At 42.3% G+C, this 17,212-nt stretch overlaps 1 protein-coding gene across 1 annotated transcript in view; it reads left to right on the top strand.

The window, feature by feature from the left end:
- The window catches only part of nbas (NBAS subunit of NRZ tethering complex), a 161,240-nt gene that overhangs the window by 54,917 nt on the left and 89,111 nt on the right, over nucleotides 1-17,212 (top strand). Inside the window, exons 32-36 of the mRNA XM_030109523.1 lie at nucleotides 4,388-4,500; nucleotides 7,313-7,426; nucleotides 12,200-12,313; nucleotides 14,947-15,104; nucleotides 16,731-16,814. Coding sequence (XP_029965383.1) covers nucleotides 4,388-4,500; nucleotides 7,313-7,426; nucleotides 12,200-12,313; nucleotides 14,947-15,104; nucleotides 16,731-16,814 — 583 coding nt within the window. The remainder of the gene's footprint in view (nucleotides 1-4,387; nucleotides 4,501-7,312; nucleotides 7,427-12,199; nucleotides 12,314-14,946; nucleotides 15,105-16,730; nucleotides 16,815-17,212) is intronic.

The raw sequence follows: 17,212 nt of genomic DNA, 5'->3' as shown, positions 1-17,212 counted from the left end.
TGGACGGACTTTCCAACACGCTGTTTTATGTAACGTTTTGAGGTCGTGATATTAATGGAGTTTAAACTGATACAGCGCACACTGTGAGATTGTTATGTAAATGAACTGAAAACAATTTATAATCATGACCGTAGTTTAACCCGCCACCGTATTACGAAGGCATATATGACTTTTTCGCAAGGAAACGCACGACCAGTCCGTCCCATTTAAGATGGAACTGGTCTGTATGTGGCCCCTGAACCAAGATGTGTTTAACACAATGTTCAATGTTTCAATTTTTTTTTTCACCCCCAGTTTTTCTTTTAAGGAGCTCAAACCGTTTCGAAGGAGAGAGACAGATTTGATCCCGTGCCATTAAACTTTACAGTTCCACTGAAATGCTGATGTGGATTAAAGTATACAAACAAAACGATGAGGTTTTCATTGGCTGCTCTTGCGATAAAACTTTTCTTTTTCTTTTTTTTTTTTTTTTCATGTGGGTGGGTTTTCTTACCCTTCTATGGCTGAACAGGAAGAAAATAATGGTGTTTGCTTTTGTTTAATCTCCGGTTGCATGTAACATATAGCTGAATCCGAGTAAAGTATTCGAATGCGCCTCTTGTCGGTTTCACAACCCAGAGGGGGGCCGGTGGGTGTCTAACCCTCCCGTCTGTTCCTGGTGGGGAAGTGGGACAGTAATTGGGTCGTCATTCATTTATAGTAACTAATACAGCGGGCCCCCCTCCACACACTTGGACAACATCATCCATTGTAACTCTCCCACTGTGTGTGTGTGTGTGTGTGTGCGCGCGCGCTTGTTGTGTGTAGATATCGGGCAAAAAGTCGTGTCTGAATGTGGGCCTGTTGCTTTGAAATTAATAGTCCATACGGACCGGCTGCCTGCGTCCTTTAGATCAAAATAACTGCTCCGCAGACACACATTATATCCCCTGCACGAAACGGCAAAACACAGTCTCGCCCAGATTCACACATCGCAACTTACCTGCGTCCTGAACAAATGCATTCACTTGCACTGGGTGGGAGTTTATGTGAGGACAAGGACAAAGACGCTACTTTTGAAATATAATGATGGTCCTTTTCTAAGCTGTAAAAACATTTACAGCATCATTCAGGAAACACAATATGTGACTGAGAATCTCTCGCACACACAAAGTAATAAATGAAGGACAAACGCGTAAAACTAGTTCAAAAAGTTCTGTTATTACCCCCAGTGCAGGAAATACCTGCATTACTCCCAGGCAGGAAGTTAAATTGTGTTCAGTAGTTGATTTATTTATGGAAAAATTGCTTCTTAGCTTCAAGTCTTATATATTTGTGAACCCTGATTATTTCCCGTGTAATCAATGTCACATTGGTAAAGCACCTGCATTTGTGGGATGAGCAGCAGAGTTGATTTATGTAGGTTGTGTTTATAGGAAATCTTCCCTGCTGATATGAAACCGCGTCTCTGCGCCGCGGACTCTCGTTTTTGGACAGAACAAGAACAAGAAATTGTACAACAATCACATGGAGCGCCATTTAGGAGAGAAATATTAAGATTTATTACCAAAAAGCATCATAACAACCAATAGTTGATCGACCCAGCACAACTTTACCTCATTTTCCTTCCTATATTTTCCACGAGTTGTGTCCCATGCATGAGTGATAAAGCTGCAGGCAGTTTCAGCTTTCAGATTATTGCCGCTGTTTACTGGCCCACAACTTCACTGTTATTTTCTTTCCTGTTTCCAATCGCATTAGAATCTTGTACATTTCAATTTGCCTACTAGCACTTAATAGCTGATAAAATGAGCAATCTAGAAGATACCCTACAGGGTACTGTAATGTGTGAAGTTGGCACTATTTAGTACTGTGTTATGTTTTCCAGTTATTTTTAGCTATTGGTGAACTGCAGTGAGCATTGAGCTTGCTGTCTCTCATGGCAGCATCACTGGTATCTTAGCTCGGGTCTCAGTGTGGCGTTGTATCTGCTTCTGGAAAGAAATTAGTTAAAAAAAAAAAAAAAATCAAGATTTTCTTCTAAAATTTAATAATTTCTTTGGTGGGCCAGATTGGAGTCTTTTGCGGGCCGTTTTTGTTCCCCTGGATCTTATGTTTGACACCACTGTTTGAGACCTAATTACATACATTTCACTGCCAATCCAAACTTATATCAGCATGTTGAGATTTCCATGCAAAATAAAGGAGACATACTCACCAGTAGTTTTTCCAGATGTTTACATCTGTGTATGAAGACATTGCTATAATTAGCTATAATTAGCTCTGTTCATAACCATTATTTTTCCTCTTTCAAAACGTACCTGTAGTTGTTGCTGAAACAAAGTTGTGAAGGATACACACATTGTGATGGCCTTTATTTGACAAAAAAAGAAGAAGAAAAAAGTGGAAAGTATTCAGAAATAAACCCTAAAGGCATGATTCATTTTGCTGCTGCTTGTCTCCCTCACTTTTCAAAAAGCTCATTTCCCAAGATTTTTTTTTTTTTTTTTTTTTTTTATGAGCAGGAGCGAGCGCTCCGGCAGAAATAACACAGAAATGAAGCAAAGAAGGAAGAAGTGAAAAAAGCGAAGGGTGATTGCATCAGTGCTCTGCTGCTGCTGCTGCTGGATGTGCCGGCGCACAGCTCGGCTTGGTCAAAAGAGGGGCGAGGTGTCTGCTCCTGTGTCTCATTGATAGCCCCACAACCACTGTTAACTCGTGCTCTTTTGTGTCTGTTCAACACGAAGCAGTCAATCTGCAAGTCGCAGGGCGAAAAACTGCAAAGCACATCATGACTCTTGAAGCTGAAATCGGGTTTTTTTTTCGCAGCCGTCTCCTCACACACACACACGCACACACAAACATGCGCCTGCAGATACTTCACAGCTAGAGTACATAATCAGTATGCCCTCTTTCTGTCTCTCATTCGCCCATCCACCGCCCTTTCCTCACTCTCATCCTTGCCAGGACAAACCTCTTGTTCCTGGCAAGAACATCAGCCATGCTCAAAGAGAGAAGAGCTCCGCGGAGTGTTTTTGCATAATGTTTGTTCTTCACTTAACAATATTGAGCCGCGCCGTTTTTTAAGATGCGAAGTTTAGATTTGTCTCATTATGCTGGAAAGGATTACAGGGCGCTCCTTCTCTTTAAGTTGTCTCTATTTATTCTCTGTGAGGGTGAAAGGAAATGCTGAGGCCTTGTGTGTTTTCTTTTATTGAACATATATCCCAAGGACGAATTTCCTCCTCCCCACTAAACCACGGCTGGCATCGTAAGTCTCCTATAAGCTGTTGTTTCATCTGGGATTTATGTTATTCAGAAATTATTTGGGTGTGCTCGCATCTATAACAGACAGACACACACATTAAGTGTACCGGTTCTTAAGCTAAGCAACGTGGCGCATAATCCTATTAGGGGTAATGAGTGGGGATTGCATTACAAGAGAAAACGCCCTGATTGAAGATCCATCATATTAGTCTAGACTCTGTAAGTGAATCTGTTTGTGGAGTCACATCGTGACGTTTTGGGGGTAAAACTCAATTACGTTTTGCTTTGTAATTTTGTAACTGGTAAAAAAAAAAAAAAAAGAAAGAAATCGTCATTTTTAGTCAGTTCCGTCCACCTTCTTTCCCTCCTCGTCCGTTTGGGGTCACTGCGTTCTATTAAATCTGTGTGGCTCTTCAGCGTATCGGCCAGATTTCATTATTCACCCCGGCAGTGCCGCTGGGCTAACCGACGGTTTGTTCTTTTAAAATATTGATAAATATGAAATCAGCAGTCTACCACCGCGTTCAGGGAGATTTTTCCTCTCAAGCATTTATTTTTCTGACAACTTATTACTTTGACCAGATACATTCAACACAAACATCTTTAACTTTCGATCTGATATCGTAAAAACCATTGTTTAACTTGTGCGCTTTGCCAACAGCTTTTCCAATTGCAACAGTGTCATTAGAACAGGTTGGACACATAATGTATTTCTGTATTCGCCCTTATAAAACAAAACAGTGCGGAAGAGGAACAGTAGTTATAGCAGACAGACGAAGGTTTGTTGCAAGATAACTGCTAATTTCTTGCATTTGTTACAGAAGAATTCACAGCAGCATCACTGAAAATGAACATTGTGGTTGAGATTTTGAGTAGCAACACATTTCCTTTTCCTCACTTCACTGGGAGAAAAAAAATGAACCCACTTGTAGTTGTCAGATTGAAGGAGCAAAAATGGCCCGTTGAAGTCTCATTAAAGAGCTTTTTTTTTTTTTTTTTTTTTTTCGTTTTAGAGTCGGTGCCTGTCAACTTTTGCTTGAATGAAGTAAAATTATGCAACTATAAAAGTGTAGCTACTAATTTTCAACCTTTTTGCCGCACCGGGTTGATTGCCAGTGACGTGTGTGGTTGTCTTTGTCAGGGCGTGTCTCCAGCTGATCACAGACTGTCCTCCGGCCATCCAGGAGGAGCTGGACCTCATCAGTGCTCTCAGCCAGCTGGACGATTTCGGCGTCAACATCCTGCCTCTGCAAGGTAGCGCAGTAACGTCAGACAAAGATGCTGAGTTTGAGCACGTGCTTTTTTTGTTGGACTCAGTTTCGCATTCAGATGTGCTCAGGGCCACGTATGAAAACGATGCAAGGACACACCCTGTACCCACAATCCAGCCGGTGTCTCTCTGCACCGCCGCCCGCTCCATCCCTCCATATGTTACCGCTATATCTAAATATATGGTTATTTATGGATCAACTGTTGAGCAAACAACATCTGCTTGATGGCCTAATTAGGATTGAAGTGTTGGGCCTGTGTGTGTGTGTGTGTGTTCTCTTCTGCACATAAACACACACATCCTTTATATATTTCTACTTCCTTTTTCTTTGTATCATGTAGATTTTGTATCTTTGATTACTGTCTCAGGCCCATTTTTAATGCTTGTGGCCTGACTGACTTTAGGGCTCTGTGTAGCCTGTGGTGCTCTTATTTCATTTATCTGTCATGGTTCAAACACACACATGCACACACACACACACACACACACACAAAAAAGAAAATGTTTTCCTTCCCACAAAGTAAATGTACTGTCCCTATGAGTTCACATTCTCGGCGATAAACATGCAGAAGTATGAAGTCGTAGGATTCGAGCATAGGTAATCCATCTTAAGCTCCTTCCCGCAGCCTTCCTACAAAGCCTAAGGCGACGCTTCATACAAACCAGCCTCCCCTGAATTCCCTCTCGGCTGTGCCCAAAGTGATGCCAAGCAATGAAGCTCCTCAGCAGGGTGCAGGGAACACACACAGGGCCTCGCGAAAGCTCTAAACACACCATTTCTGAGGTTTCCAGCTCAAGCTTGAAAGAATATGGAAATTGATTTCAAAGAAATTCTGCATTTGGGACCGAAGTTATGAAAAAGTTTGAATCTCACATATATTGAAAATAAAATAAAACCCTGCGTTGAACGTGGAGCGCTGATACGTCTGAAGGCAGTGGAGTCCAATCCCGGTGCGCATGTTTTCGTTGTCCAACAGCAGTGAGACGGCCTGATTATCAGGCTTTCATCAAAGCTTATTGATGAATAGTCGTTCCATTCAGGTGTGGTAAAAATGGAATAGTTACTGATCCCATTCCCCAATTTTACAATGTTTACTTGACAAGAACAAAGAAGCAACATGGCCGCCTGCTCATAATTTAATGTGCAGAAATCTCATCACATCCATCAAATGAAGCTCAGAGGAACAATTTACGTTCCCCACGTAATTCACGAACATTGCTCTGCTGACGTTACTTTTTCTGATCTTGACAAACCCAATCATTAAAGCTGGGATATAGGAGAGAAGAAAGAAAGAAAGCATGGTTTATTGATCTGCTTGGGGAAATTGCTGCTCTGCATTAAACCGATCGCGATCACAGTTAACCTTAAGTACATGCGGTGGGAGCAGCGGCCTGCTGCAGTCTAAGTCTTTTGTACTTAAGGGTTCTCGTAAAGTTTAATGGATAAACAGATGCCGAAAAGACTCCATTCCTGCTGGGGGTTTGTGCTTTTCTCAAACTTTCATCAAACCCACTGTCATGCTGAGTGACCCCCAAACGCGCCTCTGGGAGCTTCCTGAAACTTCCCTCCTTCCCCGTGGGAAGCTCCCACTTCCACTGAAGTCACATGCACTGCTCTCACTGGGGTGTTTCACTCCTGCCGGCTCCCGCTTGCTTTGTGAATGACAGCGGCTCACCAGGTCCGAGACTGAAAACCACTGGTTTTATGGGTGAATAAATTAAGTTGGAATCATGAAATTAAAAATTAAAAAAAAAGAACTCTTGAAGTGTGAAAGAATCATCACAGATGTTGTTGATTGTGTGAAAAAAGGAAGAAGAAACACTGTGGGAGACCAAACAGCATGTTCAAACCACTGCAAATTAATGAGTCATCAATCAAACAGATGCTGGTACACTTGAAAGGAGTCCTTTATCGCAGATTGATGAAATTTTAAACCATCATTTGGAAAGAAAACAGCTGTAGCGTCTTATATCCTGTAAAATGGCTCATCATAAATAACCATTCTTTGCTGTGAGGTGAGCCTGCAAACCACTGCACCATGGTTTGACCAGGTTTGGCCTGAACATCCAAAAAGCAAGTCGTTGCTGCACCTGTAGACAGCCTGGAAACAAAAATTAAACATTAAACCCCGCCAAAATAGTTTTCAGCATTCAGACACAGACCGGCATGGCCCGGAGCTTTTCGCTCCAAGGTATTTTGGCAAAGAGGTTAGACGATACATATGTGGATATTTTGTGTTAGCGTTTCAAGGTCGAGATCGAATTGTTTGTTTCAGACCCAGGAGAAGAGTGTGTGTGTTCAGTATTTCTTCAATGAGTGATACTAACAGTTCTGTCATTGTCCTTCATTCTGCTGATGGGTGGTTATCCAGTTTATATTTCAGGAATATAAAACAGAAAGCTGAACTGTTTGTATCTACCAAAGTGTAAGCAACTGCAAATAAACTTTTTGCTCAGTCTTGCTGGGAGTTTAACCGAATATACCTCTCTGTTTCCATGTAATTATATGTAACCATATGTGATTGTTCAGAGGAAAGAACACACGCTTGCTATGTCTTCATCAATGTCACTTGATTTAGATCGGGTTGGACTACACTTTTCTTTCTTTCTTTCTTTTTTTTTTTTAAATCACACATCATTTTATTCTGTTCCTGACAGCTGCATCATTCACCGCACATAATTTCCCCCCCCTCCCTCACTTTCTCATCAGCTGTAACTTGTTTCACACTGAATACAGTAATTAGCCAAACGAGTCGGACACGCCTCCCATTCACGCTCCTTTTGTCTCCCCTCCAGTGCGGCTGCGGTCGAACCGCCTCTCGCTCATCGAGGAGTGCATCGCCCACTGCTCCTCAGCCTACAAGCAGTCCACCACTCTGCTCAACCTGGCCGCTCTCCTCCGGGTGTCAGGTATTTATGGATCGCAGTCACAACACTCAAGCCTGCCGCCGCGAACACTAATTGCATTTCACAACTTTTTTTTTTTTCTTTTTTTTTCCCCATCATGTCGTGATGAATAATGTTCACTGAACTGCTCTTCTGTGGCGGCGGTTTAGTGACATGGCTCCTGAGATAAAGTGAGAGAAGACTACCTGTGTGGTCGTACCCCAGCGTGCGTGGGCACCTTGCAATAGCAGAAATCCATACTCAAGCACACACACACTCACACCTCAGAAACGTGACTTTATGCACTTTCAATACCCGTTTTTCTTTCTCTTTGCTCGGCCATCGTGGAGTTTTTAACCACATTCAGCAGCAGGCCATCGGCTCCATGTTACCAGCTTTTGTGAAGCTGTGAGGAGATTAAATCTTTTCTTCGAGCAGTGGCCCATTTGTTCCTTTAAGGCCACTTGACCGTGGATGAGGAGTCACTGGTGTTATTATCATAATTTTTTCATTCTCCTGTGCAGTTACTGTCACTTTTGAAAAATTAAACTTGAGTGAAGTTTTTGAGGCTGGAACTTTCTAGAGTAGGGGTGAAGGTTCAAACACCAGCTGGGCCTTGCTCCCCATGTTTGTATCTACTCCAGTTTCTTACCCAACGGCTCCAGCTCCGCGCTACCCCGAGCAGGACAAAGCAGTATAGATGATGGATGGATTAATGGACTTTCTTAAGTAGAAAAGTGTTTTTGCTGTGTCTGTTCTGCAGGAACTTGCTCATCAGCTCCTTTGAAGCTCTGTTTATTCCCCGGTGTCGCTTGAAACCCCACAGATACAAGTATTGATCCATCTTTTATAGCTGGCATACGCTGGGAGGGGGCTTTCAGTTTAATATGACAGTTGTATAATCAGGATTTTAGTTACTTCAGGTCTGTTAACCCCATGTTTGCCGCTTCTGTGGTTTGAGCGACTTTAACAAATCGCTGCTTTCGCCATATCGTTACTGAGCGAGACAAAGATGCTGACATAAACAGTGTGTTGGGCTCTATTATCGGCAACCGTTAGGAATAATTTAAAGTAGTTGCTCAAGCAAAATGGGAGAAGAAATCCTCCACGTCGATTGTATTGTCTCAGAGGTGAAATGGCAATCTCTATAGGCCCCTATTTTCAATTTGTAGTATCACCGCTAAGTGTCACAGTCATAAAACATTTAAGGTACTCCTAGACCATGGAAATAACTATAAAATAGTACTGTGAAGACTGTATATTGTGGAAAAGTGGAGAGCCTCACTCTAACCTGGAGAAAACTGCAGTGTTTGTTTTCGTCTGCACAGTAAACTAAACTAAAAGAATCCAGTAGCGACTGCCAAGGAGGAGCAAAATAACGGAAGAAAGACAAACTCAAGGCAGTGTTTGCAAAAACCCCAGGAAGCAGTCATGGTCTGGGATGATTTTCTCAGTGGTAGACCATCGGTTTATTACAGACAATGAAATATCGCTCATAATAAAAAGAACGGCCCTACCTGCGTCGAAACATGTCGGAGTTTTCCTCTGCTCCTGTTACTGGAGGCAATGAGTGTATCAAAGGAATGATGAAATCAGAAGATTATCGAGAAACTTTAGGGCTGAGTGTGTTGCTTAATGTCAGAGGAACTAGGTTTAAGGTGAAGGATTGGAGTCTTTCAGCGAGACAACGACCCAAAGAGCACATCCACAGACATAAAGGAGCGGCTAAGAAGGAGAAGATGGATGGTTTTTAACCAGCCAGCCATGAGCCCTGACCTAAATCCATCTCAAAACTTCTGAAGGAAGCAGTCCTCTGCAAAATATTAAGAACTTCAAGTTTTCTTAGCGAAAACTGTAGAAGCTTTTCCATTAGTCTAGGAAAACTTTAGGGGCTGTGATTTTGAAATAAGATGGATTAAATGCAGATGTGTAGTTTCCCTAAGGGGGTCAATAAAACATGCTTTTTTTTTCTTTCTTTCTTGTTTTTCTCACGTATTCTTTCATCTACAACAGGAGTGTCAAACCACCAGCCCACAGGCCGAAACCAGCAAATCAGGGGGTCTAAACCAGCACACAGGACGACATGGCAATTGTAAAAATGACAAAGAACACACAGACTGGTTTCCTCGTGTAATAAATCAGTACATGACAGCAGTGCACTCAGCATGACGGCATTAGCATGAAAACTATACTGGCAGGGTGGAAATATACAAGCTGAGGGCCGGGGAAGAGAGAAAAGAAGAAATGTGACGGTTTTTTTGCCAACATTTGTTGAAAACAGCCACAGATTAGATTTCTGTATGAAATTATCATTTTTTGCACAAAAACTGAAGGGAGAACTGTCAAATAGTTTCAAGATCAGATAGCCTTTGCTTCCACCTCATAGCAAACCAGTCAATATGTTTACATTCATAGCTCAGTTGAGCAGGAAATGTAGTCCGTTGGTGGTTTACCCATAATGCCACAGACCACAACAATAGCCATTAGCGATAAAGTGTGTCTCTCTAATTGTCCACAAGCGGTTGAACTCAACCAGAATTCATCATGTTTAGAGTTGAGAGTCAGCTGCCTTCCCCTCTTTATTTCTTTGTATGATTTTTGACTTCCAAGTTTTAATTTGTCATGGAGCTCGAAAGTAGAGGTGTCAAACACGTTTCAGCTCCGGGGCCACATGAAGCCCAATTCCATCTTAAGTGGGTCAGATTGTTTAAATACTGCCATAATAACCTGATTATATAAATCTAGACACATTTTCATTTGTCGTGATGCAGAGTGCACCTGATTAATAACTCTCTGTTTTTGTAAAACCGAACAATTACAATGGAAAATAACTACAGTCTCAATTTAAAGCCAATTTTAACCTTCTGCTGCAAAGCGCAGTGAAATGTCCCAAGCTGTTTTTCTATATTTGGTGCATTATGCTTGTTTTTACACACTTACCCTGACATCTTGAATATTATATTAACTAACACGTTTGCATGTACTTTTAAAGTGAGCTCATTGCTCAAAAGTCATGAGGTTTGACTTCAGGTCAGACCGGAGTTTTTTTTACTGCATTTGTTTCGTCTGTTCACTGTGGTTTCTTCAGTCCAAAAATATGAAGAAGATTACATCAAAAGATGTGTCAATATTAACAAAGTGCGCATGGGTCTTGATATCCAACTTCCCAATGCTGGAAATTTAAGCCAGAACTTCAGGGAGAACCCAGGTTTTCATCCTGTCTCTTGTTCTTCAGAGTTGCACTAAGACGCCGTCGTCTCGCTTCCTCAATCATTTTTGTTCTTCTCGTGACTATGAGCTTGAATTTTCTGTGCCCGTCCTTGTTGCTCTCCCTCTCTTTCGTCCCGTGTCCCTGAACCCAGACTCGTGCCCCCCTCCCACCCCGGGGTTCATCACCAGCTGAAGGAAACCTGCTAACTGGCCTTGTGGCATTTCTGTGACTGTGCTGCTCACACGCTGTCAGCAGGAAGCTCTCTCTGTGTGACTTCAGGAAAGAAAAAAAAAAAAAAAAAAGAAAAAAAGGCAAAGGGAGATGAGAGGAGGAATAAACAAATTTTTAAATAAATAAATGTAGGAGGGAGGCTTTTGAAGGGTGCATAGCTCCGGGGCTCTGTGGTGAATATTTAATGCAGGTATCGCCAGCACACCAGTTTAGAAACCCTTTGGGTTTGGTGTCTGCCTCTCCACACTAATGCTCTTTAAATCGTTCATTTTTATCGAGTAGAGGTAAGAAAGAAATGTTTTTGTCTGAATAAATCAATAATGATGATGCTCCAAATGTGAACGGATCCTTGTGATAAGCCTCAGGAGTCCAAACATATTGGCTTCAGTGTTTACCGTCAGTTGTTTTTCTGACATTTCCTGCATTTCATCACAGCCTTTGATTAAGCCCATCAAGGACAGGTAAAGGTTCCAGTTGTATATCCATGATGTCGGATTTAGATCAGCTTGAGATTATTGCTGAGGGAATTTTTTTTATCAAAATGTTTGTTAAATAGAAAAACATACACCCAAACACACTCGAGGTGAATGAAGGTGCGCTGACTTGGCTCGCTAAACGCCTCGATATTGAGGTCTCGACAAGCGATTGCAGACACCATTTCACCAGTCACCCTGAAAATATTGGACAAACACATCTCTTTCCACCTCCTGGTAAACATTTCTATCAGTCACTGCACAACACACACACACACACACAAACACATCCAGAGACCGATCCAGTGCCATCACTTTCTACATGTCAGTGCCCGCTCTTTGATCGTCAGAACACAGGTCTGCTCAGAAGTCGTGTTGCAGCCCACGCGGCGTTTGATCGGCCTGTCCTTTCCCTTTTGTTTGTCGAGTTTACAGCGAGATCAAAGTTTGTCCTGAGCTGCCACATGAATGTCAAGCACACACATATACACACACACACACGCACGCACGCACGCACACAATAGATTTCTTCTTGTTTGGCGAGACAGTGGGCTGGTATATTTTAATATTTAATACTTCCTCTTTGAGACGAACAGCCTCATTTATGGCAGACACCAGTTAACGTGTCGTCTGTTACCCAGGCTGTGTTGTAGCTAATGTATGTGGACGTCCTTACATCCCAACTCCGAGCTCGCGGAGGAGGATCAGATCACTCGACGACGATTCAACACGATTAACACTGTGCGCGATAGACGGGATTATGAGATTCGGTGCTTATCTTTGACATATTGACTTCCCAACACGTTTTCAGGAGATTCCTACGCATCTGTCAACACTGATTCCAAGGAATATCTGTGTGTGTGTGTGTGTGTGTGTGTTTAGGAGATGACGAGGCTACGCGAAAAGGACAAGTGCTGATGCTTCTGGCGGAGCAAGCTCTTCAGTGTCTGGATTTCAAGGCCTCTTACATCCACTGTCAGGACCTCATGGCTGCAGGTAGGCTGTTGACGAGAGAGCCGTGAAACGGCTCACCGCGAGGTCGCCGACCGAGCTTTCTTGAAGTGCGCTCTCAGCCGCAGGGAAACAACACTGCGCCCTGAATTAACATTCAGGCGTGGAACTTGGTACCCGTCTCTTTTGCGAACTGGCATCACTGTCCGAGACAGTTAATTATGAACCAGTTGATCTTAACTGAAAAGGATCCTGCTTAAAGAGGCTTTTTCACATTATTATTCAATTCCTACTTCTAAGGCAGTATGGAGAGGAAGAAAGATATTTTTTGGAAATGAAAGTCATGAAGCTAATTGACATTTTTTTTTCTTTTTTTAAATGGAAAGACTGAAGTGATTCGGACCACAATGATCATATTTAAACTATTGAGGTATTGGAAGTTTTGGGTTCGGTTCCGACTGTCACAGAGCGATGCTTTTCCAATGAGGGTTTGACACAATAAAGACATAAAAGAATGATTTCCTGCGCTCTGATATAGTGCGGAGATTCTTTCAAAGGGTAAGTGTGACCTCTGCAAGACTCACGGGCTTCCCCATTGATTATTTCCAATCAAAGCATTACTTAATGCAGTTAATGTCACACAAAATGCCCTCATGCAATGCTGCACAAAACACCACTCATGAAAACTAAACCTTGACAGACTAGGTGTCGTTATAGTCAATCTCGACAACAGACAAACACACACAGTAAACATTTACAGACAATTCAGAGCCACTGATTAGTCCACTTTGCCCGTGTTTGAAGGGACATCAGAATATCCAGAAGAAGCCCACGTCAGGACATGCAAACCAAACACAGAAAACCTCTTCTAGCTGAAAAGCAAGCTCTCTTTTCACTCTCTGAAAAAAATATACGTCTATTTTCTTCGGGTATATCAAATAATGCATTTATCTATTCTTGGATTGTGATTGTTGATCACTAATAGAATCCTGGAGATCACTCTAATTATTCCGCAGTCAGTTCCACAAAGGTGTTATGATCGTTCCTCGTTTCTCTTTTAAGCCAAATACTTCAAACTGAAAATAAACCAAAAAGTCTCTTCTAGTCATGGAGTGTAGCAGACCTGGGTTGTCAGACGTCGTTTTGCCATCTGTGTCTCACTCGCAACTGTCACAACATTCAGAAGAGCATATGTACTTCGGAGCAGGATACATTTTAGTGAACTCCTTCATCTGCTGATCAGGTGAAAATATCTTCCTTTTGCCAAAGTGTGTGTCTGTGTGTCTCCACAGTTGCAAATGTTCAATTTGGGGAAAAAAAAGGAACAGGTTTGTGAATTTCTAATGAATAAAGAAAAAAAATAACATTTAAATCTGCGCTTTCCACTTTGTGCGCGAGGGGTTTGAAGTGGTCACTGAGTAGTGGAAAGTAAATAGAAACGTTCCGAGTCTCGCCGCATTCCTGAGCACCGGGAGGCGTTGTAGATGAGACAAAGGTGCCTGGGAGAGAGCGAGGCTGAGTAATCAGATAAGCAGCAGTGTTCTCCGTCTGCGAACGCAGTGGGAATAATTGAATCTCTTTGTAAGAATGAAGTCAAGGCAGCGTGTTGGTTCCTGACTGTGATGAAGCTCCAACAAATGTAGCACAGTTATTACAATGTGTCGGCCTGATATTTTCTTCAAGGGGAAATGTGTTTTAGACTTAAACGTGTATTAATATCCCAGGGGCTGGCAAGGTTACACTTTATTGTATTGCCTTATCTCTGCATTGTTCCCTTGGTATTTCTCTTCTGGATATTCATATATCTCGTGCGGCGCGAGCGTCTGTCCCGCCTCCGGTACCATAAGGTGTTGATAGGATTGTGTCCTCTATCTGACTGGATTCAGTGTTCAATTACAGTATGTGACACACATTTTCTTCCTGGGTTTAGGGTTCTTTTTGCTCACTTCTTGACCTGGATGAATCCAAGATATGATCATTATGATGTTACAACTTTGATTTAGTGTCTTTTGGTAATGAAATGTTTTTTCTTAAAGGTAAAATTTACCTTTTTTTACTGCTACTTGGATGAATAAAGCAAAGAATTGACACACATTTGCTTTTATTTTTAAAGGTAGTGTTCACAGAAAATGTATGCATTTCAATATAAGTCAAGACCCGAACATGAACCAGCCGCCCCAAACCCAAAGCACTGAATTGACTCGTGACGTCAATATTATTATAGAGATGTCAGAATGGCCCAGAGCACGGCAGAGGCAGGCGAAGTTCAAATGCTATTTTCCCGATGAAATACTATAGGAAATGGGAAAATCTAAGGCTTTGTGGTCTTAAAATCAAAGTTTGAAGGGCAAAACCATTGATAGTAAATACAATGGATGAACCTTTCGTAACGTCACCCATAGCATTCCTAAATCCCGTTCTGAAGATTCCAGCGAGTCCAGCAGGACGTCTCCATATTGAACATTTGAAACTGGATAAAAATGTGATTGCTCCAGCCTTTCATGTGACCACATCACAAGAACAGAGGAGACGCTGTGATCGGGCGATTTATGTTACGTCGTGTGAGAAATCGACAGACACTTTAAAATGAAACTCTCCCCTTTTTGTCCGACTCCATCTCACCGTGTCTCCTCTGTTTTTTTTTTTTTTTTTCCCCTTGCATCTTTTCATCTCCTCAGGGTACGGCCCAGCGTGGGAAGTGTGCAGTCTGCTGGGTCAGTGTGAGGGCTACGAAGACCTGAGGGCTCGGCGTGAGCTGTTAGCCTTTGCTCTCACGCACTGCCCGCCCGACATCATCCACGGCCTCCTGGCTGCGTCCAGCGACCTGCAGACTCAGGTTCTCCTCCCAGAAACTCACATTGATTGTCATGCAGTTACATGTTAAGCTTTTACCGTCGATCTGCACCATCAGTAAACACTGCACAGGCAATCCGGGCTTATAGGAAATAACACTGGAATGTCAAACACAGGAAATTACCTGTTTTTGTGGTTTTAACTGAATCCATTTACTTTTGATCACAGACACTTTCATCTTAAAATATTGTGTGGGAAAGAGTAGCTCAGGGCCAAGAGCTGCCGGCTGATAGAAGCACTTAGCAGAAGTTTGCGCTTGTCAACCAATGAAAGCGTCGGCCCGGTAGTCAAAGCTAAAAAAAAAAAAAAAAAAATAAAAACTTTGTTATGAGGAACAACTCAGACGACTGTTGACTGAACAATGTCAGATAAAAAGACTAATGTGTATATTTCATCAAAACGCCACGTCAGGATGCTTCAGCGCTCCCTTTTATCCAGAGTCAAAACAGAAGTATAACCCAGGGACAATGTCACAACAGAAGATTAGAATTATTAACTCATTAGTTGCTTCATGTTGTGACTGTAGAAGCAGTTGACAAAACATTTAACTTTTCAGTGGTGTTCTAAAATTGATTTCATTTCCCACACCCGGCACGAATCGGGTGTTGTTTATCTTTAAATAAGGTGCAGTTGCACTTTTATTTTATTTAGATGCAACAGAAAGCCTCGTGACATTGCACCAGTAAAAACCAGATAATGAGCAAATTGAGGTGCGATGCAAAAATTGCAGAGTGACTCACAACTCCCGAACACCTGCTTTGAAGCACATTGTAGTTTTCCCCTAAAGGTTATGAGGAGCGAAGCATGTGTCGGTTACCTGGAGGTGTGAGCGGGGCAGTGCGCACAGATTCAGTAACATTGCTGACTTCTTCTTCTTGACTTACATGAAGAATCTGTTTTTAAATCTGTTTTCTCTTGCTGCATTCGGTACGAAGCTCAACCTGTCGCTTTCACTGCTGCTTGGCAGCAAGGTACTGTACATTAAAGCTCATAAGAGGAGAATAATCCGAGAACCACCTTTATTGAAGCATTACACCTAAAACACATCAATGATTCATTATTTAGAACAGTTAAAAGTTTGGGGAAATTTGCACACAGACCATGTCTGGTAAGCTTACTAAGGTGGAATCCAGTCCCTCCAGACTCCAACACCCTTTCACCTTTGGTTTGAAACTGTGAACAAAAAGCTTTTTTTTAATTTTTTTGGGACACAACGCAGTGAAAGGCAGTGGACTGGTTCAAGGTTTTGTTTTTTTTTTTCCATTTATTATTAAAGATTAATCTTTAAACTTGACAGGATCTTTTATTTTCAGCCCTCTAAAAAGTGAATATATCACAGTTGAACTTTGTTCAGGCCAAAAAAAACTTCGGAAGCTTGTTTTCAGAGCAGCTCTGTTCGTCTCTCCCAATCTTCAGAGTTGTCACACCTGAAGCAGCCTCCCACACAAAACTCATTAGAAATTCTGACTCTGATCACTCTTACTTTCACCTTTTAGTTCAACCAACAGTTACGACAATTCAGTTTCTCCTTAAGTCTAAATTAGACTGCTCAGCTCCAGCAGCGCATCTCGTTTAATAACTGTCCCTGCTCTTCCTCCCTGTCCTGTAGGTGTTGTACCAGGCTGTTAACTACCAGATCGAGCCCGTCAGTCCTGAGACGACAGAAGAGTTGGATGAGGCCGACTCTCCAAAGGTTTGTTTCTTCCATTTGTAGAGTACCTGTTTGTCTTCTGCACGGTTTGTGGGGTTTCTTTGTCTGTGCTGTCTGGTCCGGCTCTCCTGTGTGGGTGTGTTTTCTGTCCTTTCACTTAGGTTGTGTGTTTCCCCGCTGCTCCATATTTGATGAGGTGTAAATCTAGTGTTAAGGTTGCTCGGCTCCCTTGGTTTATTTATGCCTCCCCCTTCTCCTCCCCTTCAGCGGTGCCAGCTTTATGATGCCTTGAGTGGGTGTTAATGTTTCATGACTTGCATTGTATCCCCTTAGTGTGTGGATGGGTGCTCATTTGAAGCTGTCTGTTGTCATTTTATTGTCGTATTGATGTTGCTGCTTCTCGCTCGTGCATATTTAAACCGACTAGATGGGGGCTTGTG

Source organism: Salarias fasciatus, chromosome 15 (assembly GCF_902148845.1).
Source record: "Salarias fasciatus chromosome 15, fSalaFa1.1, whole genome shotgun sequence".
Lineage (NCBI taxonomy): Eukaryota > Metazoa > Chordata > Actinopteri > Blenniiformes > Blenniidae > Salarias > Salarias fasciatus.
Note: the sequence above shows the minus strand (reverse complement) of the source record. Positions and strands in the feature narration are given on the sequence as shown.